Genomic DNA, 17738 nt, shown 5'->3' with positions numbered 1-17738 from the left:
TAAGGAAAAGAGTTCCATACAAACATAGTCTGAAAATGATTTGTTATCACATTTCAGCTAGCGAAAAATTTCACCCAGATTTCAGTTACCCTGGTGAAATAAGGTGATAAGAAAAAACTTACTTTTTTGCAAATGTTATCAGGTTGTTTCATTAAAATGTCTCAATCTATTCCTAAGATATACATTTTTATTTAAAAAATGAAAAACAGTGAAGAAAGGGAAATGAGATAAGGTACTACTTTTTTTAATGTTTATATTCATTTTAATGTCCTGAATCAGTCCTTTCAATTTGGTCAACACCAACAGGGACATCCTATATATCATCATTATTTATGTAAGTAAACTGAAGAAAACTGAAGGAAGTTTAACTTGAAAAAATAATAGATATTTCCAAATTCCATATATCTTTTGACCTCATGTTCAATTGTAGTGAAAGTCATTTTTCTGATTCCTGTCTTATTTTTATCAAGATTCATTTTTCTTACCATTGTATTTCTTGAGAATGGCATTTTTCATAAGAGCATTGTTTTTTGTAGGTCTATTTCTCATATCTTAAAGATAGTACTAAAAAAAAAATTCAACTTAAAACAAAACTAAAAAAAATAAAACCATGTAGAAAAAACACTACAAATTAAAAATAATTCAGTAAACTAGGGTCTATTATAAATTAACTAAATTTTGACTATTTGAAATAAGGACCAATTGTTGATAGCTGTTTTTAATTAGAACCACGATTTTCAAAATTAATGGTTTAATGCATTAAAAACATTTAATTTATTATATTTTTGTTTTTTTTAAGCTGGTTTTATTTAATTATTTCTTAACCGACTTTATTGTCCCATGAGTTGATACAGAAAAATTTACAAAATAGAACATTAACTGTAAAATAAAACTAAAAAAATTGAATCCTTATTTAAGAAATAATAAAATTTTTATTAAAAAATAAAATACATGTATTTACAATGAAATTGTTACGTTATTTGAATTAGTGAATAAAAAAAATACAAAATAACCATTACCAATTCTTTTCTCATTATATTACAAATTTTAATAGCTACCGATATACAATATGATAATAAATGACTGATGTAACAATTATTTATGCTCCCATTTTACATTTATCAAATCATTATGATTAAATATTTGTACTTTCATTTGAAAAAAAAATCCATTGCAGTAGAGATACCAGCAATTTTACAAAAAAAAACATTTAATTAAAAATTAATGCAAAGAAAAACCATTTAAATTTAAAAATATATCAACACAAAAAATAAAATTCACATGCATATTATAATAGGTATAGATTAGAATGCAAATGTAATTATAACAAAAGAGAACAGATAATATCAATGAGAATAGAAATAAACAAAATAAATAATTTGTATAAACAAATAAATTAATGAGAAAAAGATAAAATAAAATTAATTATTTTTGTTTTACACCATGTAAATGTATTTTATAGATGTATGAAAATATATTTGAATAAAATATGTGTAAAAGAATATGTGTTTTTAAACAGTAAAAGTATTCTTCTGTCAAAAGCAAATATAGAATAATTATTAAAAAAAACATTACAGGAGTGTTTTTTAAGTGTTAAACAAAAGATTTATTATAGCAAAACAATCTCCAAACCTTCACTTTTTCACTCATTTTTTATATTAGTTCAACAACTTCCTTACTCTATCATCATAGAAGTTTGCTCCTTATGTCTTGAATCAGTTTTTCAGCTCACTATCACTTTTCAATCCTGCAATCCAACCCATTTTTTTAAATGTATGAATAAGTGGTTATCATTTGATACAAGGTCATTAGGGCATATGGCCAAAAATTTACCAACCACTAAACTTTGCTGTCTGAAGTTGAGCATTATTATGCAAACACATGCCCCTCAGTTTTCCTTTGACTTGAATGGAAAAATCTAAATTTCAGCAAGGTTTTACAGTACACTTCTGCATTAAAAGTTGTTCCTTATTCCAAAAAATCAATTATCAAGATGGGTTTTTGAATACCTGAAAATTGTATGGGAATATATATTAAATATATCACTCATAGAACACATCAGAAAGCTGATGCCGATTAGATTATACTGAAGTATGGTAGATACATAACCCTCCTTTGTTCCTAATTAGCAATAATTTCAAAGTGACCCTTATTTAAAAAAACAATGTACTCTGTGTAATTTACTTTAATCAAAAATGTGACTATAACATTAATTTAATTTATGAATTGTAGGTCAACAAGAATGGAGAGGATTTTTTATTGATTTGCTTGACATTTCTCCTGCCGCCGCCACCCCATTCGGTCACCCTAAAGCATAACACCGAATGTCTATGCCACAAATGGCTACTGAGCCTCAAAACAGTTTAGCAACCAGTGTCCTAAATAGCTCGTAGAGCTTACCTAACAGTGTGAGTGGACTAAGCGCGGTGCCATACACCACCGGCTTACATGTCCCAAGTGCTCACTTGACATATATAACTAAAATGGGTAGGCACACCCCGTCAACTACTAAAAATATATATGACTTCAATAAATAAATTTATATCGTCAAGACAGCAATTTGCTGCCACACCTAAGTCGCTGAATGCCAGCAAGTACCTGACCACCATTTTATAGCGCTTGGCCATAAAAATTGGCTGGTGGTCAGCCAAACTCAGGGTTGGCTTCCAATGGCAATGCGGTAAGAGTATCTCCCTTAAGTAAACTACGGATGCCGGTGGAACAAAGCAACCACACCTAGGAACTCCTACACGGTCCAACAATGCAGCTCTCGCCACATTGATTCGTTGCTTGTGAGTGGCCAATTTTCTCCTTGACCTCTAAGTTCCAGGGTGGTCCGGTCTCTGGCCTCCCCAAGAAAAGGGCAGTCAAACATCAGGTGTTCATTTCACTGGACACAGCACACAGCTGCCAGGTGGAACTGAAACAGATATTGGTTCAAGTTAGCGTGGTTGGTGAGCACCTGGGCACCTGTTGCCCTTAAAAACAAGCTTAAGGTAAACTATCCCCCCAAATCCTAATCCTAAGATACAAGGATCTTCCCTTAGTCGTGGTGTCCCATTCCAGATGTCATGGTTCCATCGTGAGGCTCTGTAGCCTCTTCTGCAGGCGGGAAACGGGCAATTGAACAAAATTTAGATCCGGTGCATTGTGATCACTGTTCCGCTTCGGTACTGGCCCAGCTCAAAACCGCATCGCCTCTTTGCAATTTCCACATGGCTGCCCGAAGAATGGAAAGAATGGTGGCGACCAGAATCGTCACAAGGTGGGGGTCTCTTCCTCCTAGGGGATCAAGATATAGGTCAACAAGGCATAGTTTTTCTATAAATCACTTAGATTAAAAAAATTATTTATATGATTTTGAACATTTATTAATTAAGCCTTTTTTTTTGTATTTTCTAGCAATTATGTCAATTATTTATTACAGCTATTCCATACTACTTATCCTGACTCCAATGGAGAAGACAACCTCCATAGCATTACGGTCACCACTTCACCACTCTGAACCTAGCCCTGAGGGGCTTCACCAGAGGACATGTACAAGGACTATTCTAAAATTTATTTTTGACTGCCTATTAAAAAAACTAATTGCTACATTAATAAAGAACTTACACATAACAGCCACAAGTAAACTGTAGATAGGTAAAAAGATAAAGCAATTATTTCAATTAGAAAAAATAACAGTTTACATATTACATAATTCACTTCAAATATGGTAGGTCTGTTGTTCCACAGACATCAGAAAATCCAGTATTGGCCCGAAAAGATTGAGGGCTTACATTACATAGGGAACATGACATTATTACTTCTGTGTATCAACACTAAATGTGAAATGTGTATCATGATTCATTTCTTTTTGCAAATGAATGTGTACAGCATTGCGAAAGAAATTGGTAATAATTACTGAACAAGGATGGCAATTACATGAAGTAATGTGAAATGTCCGCTGTTTCTTCTAAACAAATTTCAATTTCACGGTCCATGTTGTAGAATCTTGACATGGATCTGAAAAACACAATTGTATGAAAATAATTGTATAATTAATTAAAATATAAGTAGGTATGCATATTTCATATTTTGATATGCATACTATTACAACTGAAAAGGTAAAATAAAACAGTTTAGAACTAAACATACAAAAAATAACCTTCATAATAAGCTCTCGTGCCTTACATACATGGGCATCCTCCTTACTGCATAATGGATGCACAGTATACCCACCCATATTTGTTACAAATATGTCAATATTTACTGGGTAATGACTAATACATACTTTTTTTACATTGTACAAAAGATACAGAATAAGATAAACATAGCTTTACTCACCAACTATTTGTATGAATGTATCTACAGATGTAAACAGTGGAGCTGATGCAGCAATATTGTATTCCTGCGACAGATCTCAAAAATGTATGTTCTGTAGAAGTGTGTTTCTTGATATACTACAATTAACATTTGCTAGAGAGAAACTCAGTTACTCTTAGATGGAAGGACCAATGCAATCCCAGTGTGCAGCAAATAAATACAATTCAAAAACAAGGTGGGATTATCTCATACCCATTGTGCAATAAAGGAGTGAAAGTATTCTAGTAATTTAAAAAGATTATATTATAGATGTCTGAATAATATTGTTGAGTGAACAATTTATGTAAGCATATATGCTCACAATGCTCTCGCACACAAATTTTAATTAATTAATTAACATTTAATGAACGTCAATTTTAAAATTGTTTATTAATATATATATCTATATATAATTTTCTATATAATATATATATTATAGTATAATTGTTTTTACAAAGATAAATTAAATTTTTTTATGTGATTCTATAAACTAAATATTCTTGTTATAATACTGATTTTAAACAAAGTTTAATTTTACAGCTAATTTTAATTTAGTTTTAAATTTACACAGAATATAGAGAAATAAAGGATGTGAACTTTTAACTGATGCATTTTATCAATACCTGGAAGGAGACAGTGGAGATTAGAATGAATGTGGAACAGAACTCAAATGTTTCCATTCCAAACTCTGATGTTTGAATTCCAGCCCAAAATGATGAATCCAAGTTTAATCAGAAGTTATTATACTATCCAAAACAGCATTACCTACTAAAAACCATTACTTAAGTTCTGTAAAAATGTGAATTCAGGTATTTGTGATTTGTTGACTGTCTTGGAACCCACCTTGAACATGTTTTGTGGTAATTCAGGTTATCATGGATAATGGAACTGACACTGCCAAAACTCTCAAAACAAATTTTAGCTATTTCCCAAACTTATGCATCTGTCCTTGTTAGTTAATAGATCGTTAATGCTACTTTGCAAAACCTGTCAAAATTTCCACCAGTCTTCCATTACAATGAAAATCAGTCGCACTTGTTCTGCCCGATTTCACTGTTCAATCTCAACCATTAATACAAATTTGTACGTTTAATACCCTTTTTTTTTACCATATTGTTTAAACATATTGTGCAAGTGAATTTCAGCAATTTCACATTTTAAGAAAAATAAGTCTTATTACACTACTTTATAATTCCAAAATAGATATTTTAAACTGAGCACATTTTGAAATAAACAAAAGAGGTTATAATATTGGAAATTCTTTTCAACAGCTGATATTTTCTATGTTACGGGTGCTGACTTAAATATCAGATAGTTTAGTTTATTCTATTTAATAAGTTTTCTGCTTTTGCCACTAATTGAATGACCCTTGTATCTGTATAACTGTTTCTAATAATCAAACACACATGGGGTAACAAAATTGTCCAGTAACTAATTTTTCCTGAATTAGTACATTTGAAATGGAACTAGAATGAAATTCAAAATTATTAAATTACTTCTGGTAATGTTACATATGCACAAATGATTGTTGAAGGGTTAACTGTTTTGCTACATTATTTTTGGAGGAGAAATATGTTATACAAAAGAATATTTTGAAGACTTAAAACTACTTAGTTACAAACTGAATAACGACATACTCCCAATTACGACATACAAATTTCAAGAATATTTATACATTAAAAAATCTAATAAAATACATTTTAAAAATATATAAAACAAAAACATAAAAAAAACACAAGTAAAAAAGTTTCAAATAAATTTGAAGATACTAACACAAAAGACAGATTTTGACTTTTGAAAATATATAATTAAATCAATAAGCATATAATTTTGATAAGTTATTTAAGCTAAAAATTTCTGCTATGCATATGTAACAAAAAAAATGACAGACAAGTTTGTAGAATTGTAGAAAACAGAGATTTCAAACATTAAACTTCTGTATATTGTACATAGGATGCAATAATGTATTTTCTGTAGAAAAAGGATTACAAGTATGGAAATCCATATTAGATACTAAACATTTAAAACTGTACAGTTAATAAAGTAACATTGTGTTTACATAAATTTGCACAATTAAAAAAAAAATTATATCAGAGTATTTTCTTGTAAGCAACAATAACCAGGTAATAACTCAGCTTAAACTGAAATATTAATTTCTATTTAAAAGAGGCTTGGATTTCTATTAAATAAATTATGTCAAATTGACAAGACATGGTAAAAAGAAAGAAAAAAAGAAATACATTCTTTAATCATTTATTATGTTTCACTTTTACTATCGACATTGTCATTCTTATCACTATTTTCATCACTGTCACTGTCACTTGAACTACTACAACATGAAGGAATATTCTCTGATTGTTGAATGTTATTACGATAATTAGAATCAAATTTTTCTGGCCAAATACCTTGCGATTTAAAAAATTTTATATGATCACGAGTTAAAACTTTACTTATTTCACCTTTAACTTTATCACCTTCTTGTATTCTTTCTAATAAAACAAAATCACCACGCTTAATCCAAATATTATGTCGAAACTTACTTGGCATTGACGCAAGAAATATTTCATTGTTACTGGTTTCAACTTCATGCAGATTATTTCCCCGACTCATAATAATGCGGCACAATATCTCATTTACTTCTGGTAATTTTATTTCAGACTCCAGTAATTCTTTTATTACATATTTCCGTTTTGTTGCTCTTGACATATTCTCTATAACATTTCCAGAAACAAATCTTAAAAACTATTTTAACATTTTAACAATAAAATTGTTTATAAAAAAAGAAAGAAAATTTTTAATAACAATAATACAATAAGCAGACTTAAAACATCCATTTTATTTTATTTCCCTTTATAAACAAAAAACAACTTTTGTACTTTTTTAAAGGTAATAGGTATTTATGAATGAATTATTCAAACAATGAAGAGATTAATAATACTAAAACAAACCTTCCTTCTCATATTTGTGTAATTTTCTTTTTTATTTATTTAACAACATAAAATGTGATGACAATTAAAAACATTAAAAATTATGAATGACTCACTTCCAATTATGTGGAATTGTTCTTTCAGAAGATCTTCTGGAGTCAATCATACAGATCCTTCTTCAGTGGAGTTACCAGTGGCACTTTTGTAACATCATCAGTCAGAGGTTAGGTTTCCTAACCTCTGACTGATTTAGGTTTAGAGTCAGAGGTTAGGACCTAACCTCTGACTCTAAACCTAAACCTCATAATTTTGCTGAATAACACATTTGACCTACATTGTGTTTTTTCAGATTAGTGCATTTGTAAATTTCATACTGTTCAAGTTAGCTAAAATGTTTTTTGGTTTTTACATGTTATGTGTAAAATTTGTGTATTGTGATTAATGCTTTTATACATATCATCAAATTATATGGAGTAATTTGCAAAAGTTGATTCTATTGTTATATGTATGTATTGGTAAATGTATTTCTGGTGTAATATTTAGTGTAATTACTGAAATTTAATTTATAAAATCCTAGGGTGCATTTGTCAGTATTTTGTTGTATGATGTAGTGTAATCTGCTTTTATAATTTTTTAAGTAATACAATAACTTTCTTTCCAGAAAATGGTGAATCTATTATTTTTTGTTGATGTATCACTGCATGTGTTTTAGATTTTATTTCATAACTAATGTAAAATATTATGGTTTCTGATAGGAGTACTTTTAAAATAATTTCGAATTTTTGAAGTGCACAAAATGATGCCTCACCATCTGCCATTTTGTTTTTCCAAAGTAGCATATATCCAATATCACTCGCTTATGAGTTGGTTAGAATTTGACATCCTAGCCTTGAGTGGACAACTAAATTACCAGGATTACTTAGGTTTTGTTTATAATGATTCTATTGTAAATAATAATTAACTGAAATGAGGAACCGGATGTTACCTGCACCTTTGAGTTTTATTAGTCAGTGCCAAGGACTGGTTAATGAATATAATCTAATCGGATGAAAATACAACAGCTAAAGAATAAATTTATTGTAGTGGTTTACAAATTCCTACATTATTCCATAAATTGCTAATGAGATTCCTTTATTTTAATACCATAATTTTACTGAGTCGCATTAAAATCACAGCAAAAATTGTGCATGATTTCAAGACAACCCATCATCAGAATCGAATTTATACATATCATTCTGAAGCTGAAGCTTTATAAAAATCAATTAATTCTGTTACCACAGGATGAACATCACAAAGCCTGGTTAAAATACATGATTAATCAGGTAGAAAACAGCTTGCCACTGATTTAAAAGGGTAACATTTCTGACTAGTCTGATAGGGTTACTACTACTCCGATGACTGTATAATTCAACCAGCAGGACAATATATATTTTGACATTATCTCATTATTACTGGAGGTTGACAGCCAACTATGGTAGCAAAGATTCTCATCAGAATCTTTGCACATCAATCTACAGATGATTGTAAAGCATAGCTGCAGGTTACCCAATTTAGTCTCCTGATCAGTACCGGATTATGGCCCCCAAGATCTGCTGATCATATTAATCCAGACTTCTTTCATACAGCTAATAAAATACAATGTTTACAGCAGCATTTCTTACAAACTGGAATAGCTGAGACAACAAAATGAAAATGAAGTAAAACTCCTAGAAACATAGTGATACGTGTATTAGTTGTTTCACTTTTAAGACTTATGGTCTCATGCACAGCCTGGGGCTATATTTAGCATGTTGCCTATTACAATTAAATGAATTGTACTTTCTCCTTATCACACACAATTTATATAAATGAAATAAGGAACATTTCTATTAATTTGCACAAAGCTCAGGTAATGAATTCTATGAAGTATGTTTCTGTTTTTAATGCAGTTACTTTTCTTTATGTATATGTTTATTGGAATGAGTATTCTATTCATTATTTTTGAGGAGTTATAATTTATTTCTGTATATTTCAAATGTTTTTTTTTTTTTTATATATATATAAAATCAGTACAGATAGTCAGAACTGTATAAAATTGGATTTTTTATTAAAAGAAAATAAATAAACTATTATTTCCCAATAAAAAAAGAAGATATTCCCCATTACATGGGTCAACAAATCAGCTCACAGGTATTTTAACGATTGAAGGAATTAAGCTGAACACCCTACACAGTAGTCCCAGATTCAATTTTCAATTAATACTTGGCATTTTCTATTATGCATTTCTTTACCTTTTCATTCACTTAACTCTTATCTAAGTTCTCAGAACTTTCGGAAGCCTCCACTAAAATAATTACCATTTTACGATAGGTTGGGAAAATGAAAAAACAAAAAGCTTTCCTATAAAAATTTATTTTACAAAACTGAACTAGTAATACTACATTTTTTATAATAACATCAGGTACAGCAACATGAAAAAACACAAGATAATCAAAAGGAAAACAAATTTTCTGTTAATACACTTTTTTTAAATAACAGAAGTGTATTGATTTCTTTTATTTTAAAAATCCAACATTTTATGAAAGTCTAGAATTCACATAAAGAATTTCTAAAAAAAAAATCCATTTAACTTAATTTTATTACGAGTTACCAATATTTTTTTTTAAATCTTTCCCATTACCTTTTCTTTGTGACTTTGAAGTACGATGTATTCCAATAAAACCATTAGCTTTTTCAATAGCTTTATCAATATCTAAACTTTCCCCTAATGGTATACCATAACCTTTACTTAAACCGTACGGATTTGATGGAGTAACACAATCATTATCGGCTTCTTTTCTTAATACAGTATCAACTTCGACTGAACTAAAGAATGCGACTGAACGAGGTAAATCGACCATCCCTAATTGCTGGACGCAAAATGATCTTACAAATAAATTTGTTACATGAAGAGCTAATGCGGCTTGATACTTCATATCATCACGAACAAGGTATCGCACTTCATCATGAAAACTGAGGCAAAATCTAACTTCATGACCAAGGAGCCAACGCATACAAACTAACATTAAATGCAAAAAATCAACGGCACCACTTTGTACAACCCAGTTAACTCTTGTTGGTATAAAACGATCTTCAGTGTCTGTATGTGGTTCTAAAGCTCGACTTAAACGACAAGAAAGAAATGGTGTTTTTGGTTCTGAGCTGCAAGCAATCTCTTCCAAACGATTAAACATAGCCGATTCAGAACCACCAGACCATTTAGGATCATAAAATAATTCTTGTACACTTCTATTGTATAATGTACATAATTCTTTTGCTGTGTATCTCGTATAAATCCTTTTCTTAACATCAGGAAGTATATCGTCTTTCAGTTTATATACACGCATACCTTTGGTCATAGCAAACATTTTTCTTGCTTTTTCTTTTGCTTCTTGAAAAGTCATATCAGGATTAAATTGTTTTAATAACCTTTCTGCAAACTGTTGCCCAGCACCGTAAATTCTAGCATAATTTATTACCTTTGCATGAGATCTAGTAATATTTACTGCTTTTGCTGTAACACTGTGCATATCAGTACCATTTGATTTTTGTCCACTAAGTGTCATCCAACCAAATGGTGTTGCTCCATGTTGTTTAATAGCATAAGCGTCGCCAATAATCGAAGCAATCCACAGTTCTTGTGCATCGACATCAGCACCAACTATACTGTAACCAGGTGGAGCTTGTATCATAGCTCTCAATTCTGAACCAACTCGTTCATCAACTGCATTACTAGCAGTCATCCAAGTCCTTTCAACAGCTCTTCTTGTTAATGTACCGGTAACAATAACTTGCGGTAAAATAGCACCGATACCTTTATTACGAAGATTGACAGTTAAATCTTTTTTACCTAACCATATAACAATCTGTTCTTCAACACGATCGCTATGATTTCTCCAATATGAAAGCATTCTGCTGATGCTAATAATACGTTGTGCTTGTACATCTGAACTGCCTAATTCATTTTCAGAAAATTTATAAACAAAATCTTTTGCTAACGGGTTTCCAACATTTAAATGGCCACCATTTTTGTGAGGTAATTTTATAAAACCACATTTATTATGATAAATTTTTGCTTTACAAAATACATCATTAATAATATCCTCATCATTGTCTTTATTGTTATTCTTTACTATTTTCTTTTTCGTAAAATAATTCTTTTTTGAACAAAGAAATTTAACTAAATCTGTTTCCACTTTCTCATGTAATGCCAAATTATCAATAAGCTGATGATTATTATCAGTTTCTGGCAATAAATTCATTTCACAATTACATAAAATACTACTATTTACATTTAAACAATAATCATAAAATTTCTGCTTTGGTAATAAATTATTTTCATCTTTAATCTCAATTGTAGTTTCATATGGTACAAGATAACCCCATCCATGACCACGAATATAATGTAATGGCATTGATTTCCAAGTTAGTGAAAGTAATTTTGGTGATACTTGCATACTTGTACTTATTAATACAGGGCCAGGAACCCAATCACTATAATTTGGTTTTGTGCATAATTTGCGGTACCATGATGGATAACCAGGAAGTAATGGCTGTTTAATTGGTAATAATTCCTTTGTATTCAATAAATTTTTAAATTTTTCTTCAAGATTTTTACAGTTCTCTTGTGATAAATCATCAAAACTATCATCATAAACTTTAGATTTTCCTTCTATCTCTTTTAAAAGCAAATTTTTCAAATTACTACAAGATAATTCCAAATCAGATTTATCTTTCTCATCAGCTGTTTTATCACCTTCTTCTCTACTTTTATTTTCATTATCAGTGTCTTCAATATTTTTATTTTTTTTTGGTTTCTTCGGTTTAGTAGCAGATTTTTTCAAAGAAAGATGTTGTACAGACCAATCTAAATCCCATAACCACAGATTATTTTTAAATTCTTCATTATGCAATAACTGACAAGCTTGATTAGCACGTTGTGTTAATAAATATTTAGTTTCATTTTCTAAATCACTATAAGTACGGTTTGCATCATCTATATATCTTTTCCAATTTTGATTTACAGGTAAATACGCAGTACTTAATTCTAGCATACCAGCTAATGTAACTGGATGTGGAAATCTTGATAAAAATAAAGGTAATAACTGTAGTAAAATACGATGCGTTGCTAAAGAATCTTCAGCACAATATTCCATTAACGATTGGAATTCATTGCGAACATCATTTAATGTACCAGTTATAAACGTATCTCGTTTTTCTTTTGCTAATTCACTACCGCAATACAATTCATGTACTTTACTAAGGCTATTTAAGGAACTGTAATTTCTCCAGTCATTTTCACCAGCATTATTTGATTTAAGTAAAGCTCTTTGATAACTAGTAACACCGCTAACAGATACATGCATCGACATAGTATCCATAAATCTTAAACCGGTTCTTTCTAACCAGTATTGTTCTTTAACTCTTGCACGATCAAATGAAACATTATGGCCAACAACAATACGTGGAATTTTTAAAAAATTATTTAACTTATAACCAGGTTCTTTCTCATTCGATTCTAATGGAATAAGTCGATCTGTTGCATAATTTCTATTAATCGTAGTTTTCTTATTGTCATGAACTAGATCAGGAGAAACCCATCCATACCATGCCTCATTACTAACAGCAGTACCTAATGTTGGCATATCACCTTCACTCAGACAAACTTCAACGTCTAAAACCAGAGCATCTTCTTTTGGAAATGCAACCTTTTCATAACCATTTTTAGTATACCTAACCCAACCAGGTTCAAATAACCATGTTTTAGGAATTTCTGGTACATTGTTGATTAACTTTTCCAATAATTTTCTATACGGTCCAGATTGTTTTTCACCAATATTCCAAAAATGTTCTGTAATATTTTTTCCATCAAATTTTGGTAAATTTAATTCTATATCAGATACTTCTTCTTGTTTATTTAATAAATTATGTTTCTTTAAATCTTGTATATATTTATCAATTACTTCTTGACTTACATTTGTTGTACTGATACTAGTATTTGAATTTTTGAAAAGCTGATTAAAAAGATTTTTTGATATCATTTGTATATTAAATTCATTGTATCTAACACTTTTATTATTTTCAATATTTGATATACTTTTATTTATCGGTATATTAACTGATTTAGCCAATGGATTTTCATTAACTTTATCACAATTAATCAAAACAGCGTTTATAATATTACCTTCATTAACATTAGATAATTTATGTGTATCACTCATAGAACTTTTTAATTTTTTACAACTAGAAACAACAATAGGTTCTGTAGATGTTGAGTCAACATTACGTAAAGCATGATGTATAGTAATAGATCTTTTTACTAGAAAACAATTCAAATACATTTTTCTTTTATTAATGTTCATAACTTTCCATAAAATAAATAACAAACATAGTAACAGATTTTTGTCAATATTTTAATAATCTGTTAAAATGACCAACTTTTTAATAAAGAACAATAAAGATTGTTCTTGAATGTTGATATAAATTTTTAAGTGTATGTTTTATATTTTATTTAATGAAGAAAAAACAGGCCATTTAATAACAAATGTCTGTACTGTAGAATATACAATACTCAGATATTTAATTTCTATATATAATGTTCATTTAAAATTTCATACAAATAATTTATAGAAGTTTTACTAACACACATAAATTAATATTAGCAACATATTATTGAGTTTTGTAAACAGATATATAAACTACCTTACAGAATACAACAGTATTAGGTAAACTTACTTTAAGAAAAATTAAAACGTGAAATAAAAACTATCTTCTTTATTAATAACTTTGTATTAAAGAAATTCGATGGTCTTTGTCCTTCTTCCTGAAACAAAAACAAAATTAATAAATAAAATATGGTTCTTTTCTAGTACATAAACATCAATTAAATTTCTACCTACTATAATATTTAAGTTATAATTCTTCAGAGGTATAGATTACTTTTTTAATCAAACACTATTTGGTTTCATCTTACAAGTAAATTCAACATAATGAATCCCTCAGGTCCATAATAAGACAACTACTTCTATGATAATTTCATAGTTCGTAACACCTGGAGCATCTCAGAGAGTAACAACAATCTGAAAATTGAAGATCTAAGTAAAAATAAAATTTTACAGTTGAGGCTATGTTTTACACAAATAATAATTTTAGTAATAATTTATAAGATATTTTTTATCAGTTCTATAAAACTGGGTACTAATAATGTACTGCTTACCCTATCTAATTTATATCACTATTTTTTTTTTTTTTTTTTATGTTGTGTTGCAGAAATTTCATCATAAAATAAAATAATCTTGATTGATAACACTGTATAAAAAAAGCTGACCTACATTAAACTAATTGACAACAGATGTATTGAATAATAGTCACAGAAAACATTAGTTTTTGTTTTACCTAGTCCAACGACGTGTGTCAGTTTGATGCACAGGTATAATAAAGTGACTGAGTATAAAAAAAATTAACAAACACATTTCTTCAGTTAACTTCTCAATTTTGGATCTATTTCACAAAACATGTTACAGTGGTAAACTGAGAAAGTTTGTATAAAATTATGCTGCTTCACTAAAAATAAACTAATAAAATTAGATTGGAGCTGAATGTACTGATAAAACTGGTTTCTGCGATCCCAAAAATTGTTCCATAAAATATCACAAGATGACAATTACATCATGTAAAAAATTTTAATTCATCAAAATCTCTTTTATGTCTGTAGAGCTAACAAAGGTATTTAATTAATTTTTATGATCAACCAATGGGAATATGGTAGGTGGTGTTGATTCTTTATTGTATATCGTAAGGTCAAACATAAAATTTATAAGGTGATTCCCCATGGAGGATACGAACATGGATACCTTGGAAAAATATAAGGTCTGTCAACATTTATAAGGTGTAGTAGACGTCAGGTACAAATAACTGCAGGTGCAGTAAAACGTGGATGGTCCTTAATTCTTCCTAAATTAGGATTTCCAAGTACTGCATCAAAAGCTGGGTGATTTGGCTGTCCTTTAGAAGGGCAAAATAAGATGCTGAAAGCTGATCCTTTCTAATCCAAAGTAATGGCTCAACGCAGTCAACAAGTAAGCTTACAACAGGACTTAACCTAAAGGCACCTGTGACAAGTCCAAGGAAAGCATGATGTACAGCATCCAGCATTTTAAGCACGGTATGACGCGCTGAAGAGTAGGCGACACAAACATAATCTAAATGAGAATGAACTAAGAAATAATAAAAACATATTATACATGACCGATCGGCTCCCCAACTGGTGTTGCTAAGGACTCAAAGCATATCTAAAAGTTTGGAACATTTTGTTTTTAATTCTTTGATGTGTTTGGCCCACATAAGGCAGCAAAAAATAAACCTAAAAACCTGATATCAGGAGAGATAGCAATTGGCTCTCTGTTGAGAAAGACTTGCAGAATGGAAGGGTCCCCCCAGTCGAGAAAAAACTACACATTTTGCATTCTCAGGTGAAAAGGTGAAGCCGGTAACCCTGGACCAAACTTCAAGGCTATATATAGAGTTCTGTAATAATCTCTCTGCTGTGGCTGTTGAACAGGGCATATACTCATATAGCAAAATCATCAACAAATAACGAACATATGGCGATGGCTGCACACATTTAATAATACTGTTGACGGCTATAGAAAATAAGGAGGTACTTAATACACTTCCTTGGGGTATTCCATTCTCCGAGATGATGCTACCAGATAGAGAATCTCCAACATGAACACGGAAAGTTCGGTCATTTAATAAAAGCAAGTATATTGCCCTTGTGTCCCCATTCTTTGAGGATGTTTAGGATGCCACGTCACCAGGCTGTGTCGTATGTCTTTCTGATACAAAGAAGATAGCGACGAGGCGATAGTGGAGTAGGAAGGCATTTTGAATGACTGTTTACAATGACACTAAATGGTCAATGGAAGATTGTCCTTGTTAGAAAACAAACTGTTCTGCAGATAAAAGGCCATGTCTCTCCAAGTACCATGTAATTGCAATCCACAATTCTCTCTACTACTTTGCATAAAACCCTTGTCAAGGGGATAGGATGGTAGCTTGAGGGGTTTGCTTTGTCTTTACCACATCTAAGTGGTACAAAATGGCTCCTGACAGGTACCAAAGACGGGTAGGAAGATTTATGCGGAGAATAAACCATTATAAATGTTCAATACATGTTGCAGCGCTGAATTTTTAGAAGGTGTGTTTGCAAGAATTTCCTTATGTGAAACTGATAGAAAATATGTTTGTACTCTTCACTCCCACCTACATCTTTCTTTTTTTTTCTATTACTTCTCCTTGGGACCAGACCTGCACTGAATACAAACACAGCCCCAATGGAAAAATCAGGAGGGAATTAACCGCTGTACTTTCCCTGCAATTATCTATGTGCAAATAATCCTTAAAAACATCTTTGAAACTAGATACCATGCCCATATGGTGATTTTTATCATAAATCACCTAAAATACTGGTCTTTTATTGTAGATAAAATCTTATTCACAAAAGCCTTTTTAGTATATTCATCTTCTTTACATATTTAAAACACTAACCCTTTAAGTTTATATCCTTAAGTTTTAGTATATAAACTTACCCTTTAGTTTATATCCTAAAAAAATGTTTTACCATTGAAATGAAAGACATTAAAACTGGAACAAGATAGTAGTAGCATTAAAAAAATTGACAGCTACTTTTAAGGATCAAAAACAAATTTCTAATTATTTTTAAATAAGATTTTATACTCAAATATGATTGAAATGTTAACATCCATCTGTTACACGATATTTGGTTAAATGTACTACTCCCACTTTCCATGATTTATATAGGGCCTTATCTCACTATTTATAGTTTTGCTATTATATATTTAAATTTAGCCAGTTGAATTAATGTCAAATTTTTTCTGGCATAATTGGTTTTCATTTAAGATATTTACAGTATACAATATGTAGTACTTAGAATTTGTGACATATAAAAAACTACATAACTATTTAGACTATTTAAATTAAAAAATCAACATTCTCAGTATTGTAGATACAAAAGGAATACTATATAATTTCTATATAAATAATTTTACTAATATTATTAATGTTGTAAATACATAGTCATTTAAAAAATTTTATCATATAGTTTATTTTTAGGCTTAAATTTGTTTAATTACTAATTGTTTCCAAATTTGGGAACATATTATCTAATAATATGAACATATCTAACGTTTCACTGTTCCTGATTTTTTGAATTGCAGTAATCTAAAGTATGCATTAACTGATTGCAGTTAAATACACAATGGTACAATTGGATAAAGTCTTGATTAATAACATTTCACTTTCGATCATTTTATGACTTTGCTCATTCTGTAAGAAAAAAGTCTGCATAACCTATACATTTTATTCAACTGGGCAATAACCATAAAGTTACAGGCATCATATTGCACATTTGACTAACATAATAAATGA

The 17738-nt window shown here is 29.9% G+C and overlaps 2 protein-coding genes across 3 annotated transcripts in view; both read right to left on the bottom strand.

The window, feature by feature from the left end:
• Nucleotides 1–6585: 6585 nt before the first annotated feature.
• Nucleotides 6586–17738, bottom strand: part of LOC142332228 (putative RNA-binding protein EIF1AD) — a 39859-nt gene continuing 28706 nt past the window's right edge. For both annotated transcript variants that reach the window (XM_075378521.1, XM_075378520.1), the window contains exons 2-3: nt 14025–14112; nt 6586–7055 (exon numbers count right to left, since the gene is read on the bottom strand). In XM_075378521.1, the coding sequence (XP_075234636.1) occupies nt 6601–7050 (450 nt within the window). In that variant the 5' untranslated portion in view covers nt 7051–7055; nt 14025–14112 and the 3' untranslated portion in view covers nt 6586–6600. The remainder of the gene's footprint in view (nt 7056–14024; nt 14113–17738) is intronic.
• Nucleotides 9659–13679, bottom strand: PolG1 (DNA polymerase gamma, catalytic subunit tam). Its single transcript, XM_075378439.1, has one exon. It carries the CDS (start codon nt 13649–13651, stop codon nt 9890–9892), a length of 3762 nt encoding a protein of 1253 aa, XP_075234554.1. The 5' UTR covers nt 13652–13679; the 3' UTR covers nt 9659–9889.

This window comes from Lycorma delicatula, chromosome 11, assembly GCF_047948215.1.
Source record: "Lycorma delicatula isolate Av1 chromosome 11, ASM4794821v1, whole genome shotgun sequence".
Classification (NCBI taxonomy): domain Eukaryota; kingdom Metazoa; phylum Arthropoda; class Insecta; order Hemiptera; family Fulgoridae; genus Lycorma; species Lycorma delicatula.
This window is presented reverse-complemented; position numbering and strand designations above follow the sequence as displayed.

Excerpts from the sequence above, each read along its gene's own strand:
- PolG1 (XM_075378439.1), bottom strand. The coding sequence starts at position 13,651 with ATGAACATTAATAAAAGAAAAATGTATTTGAATTGTTTTCTAGTAAAA.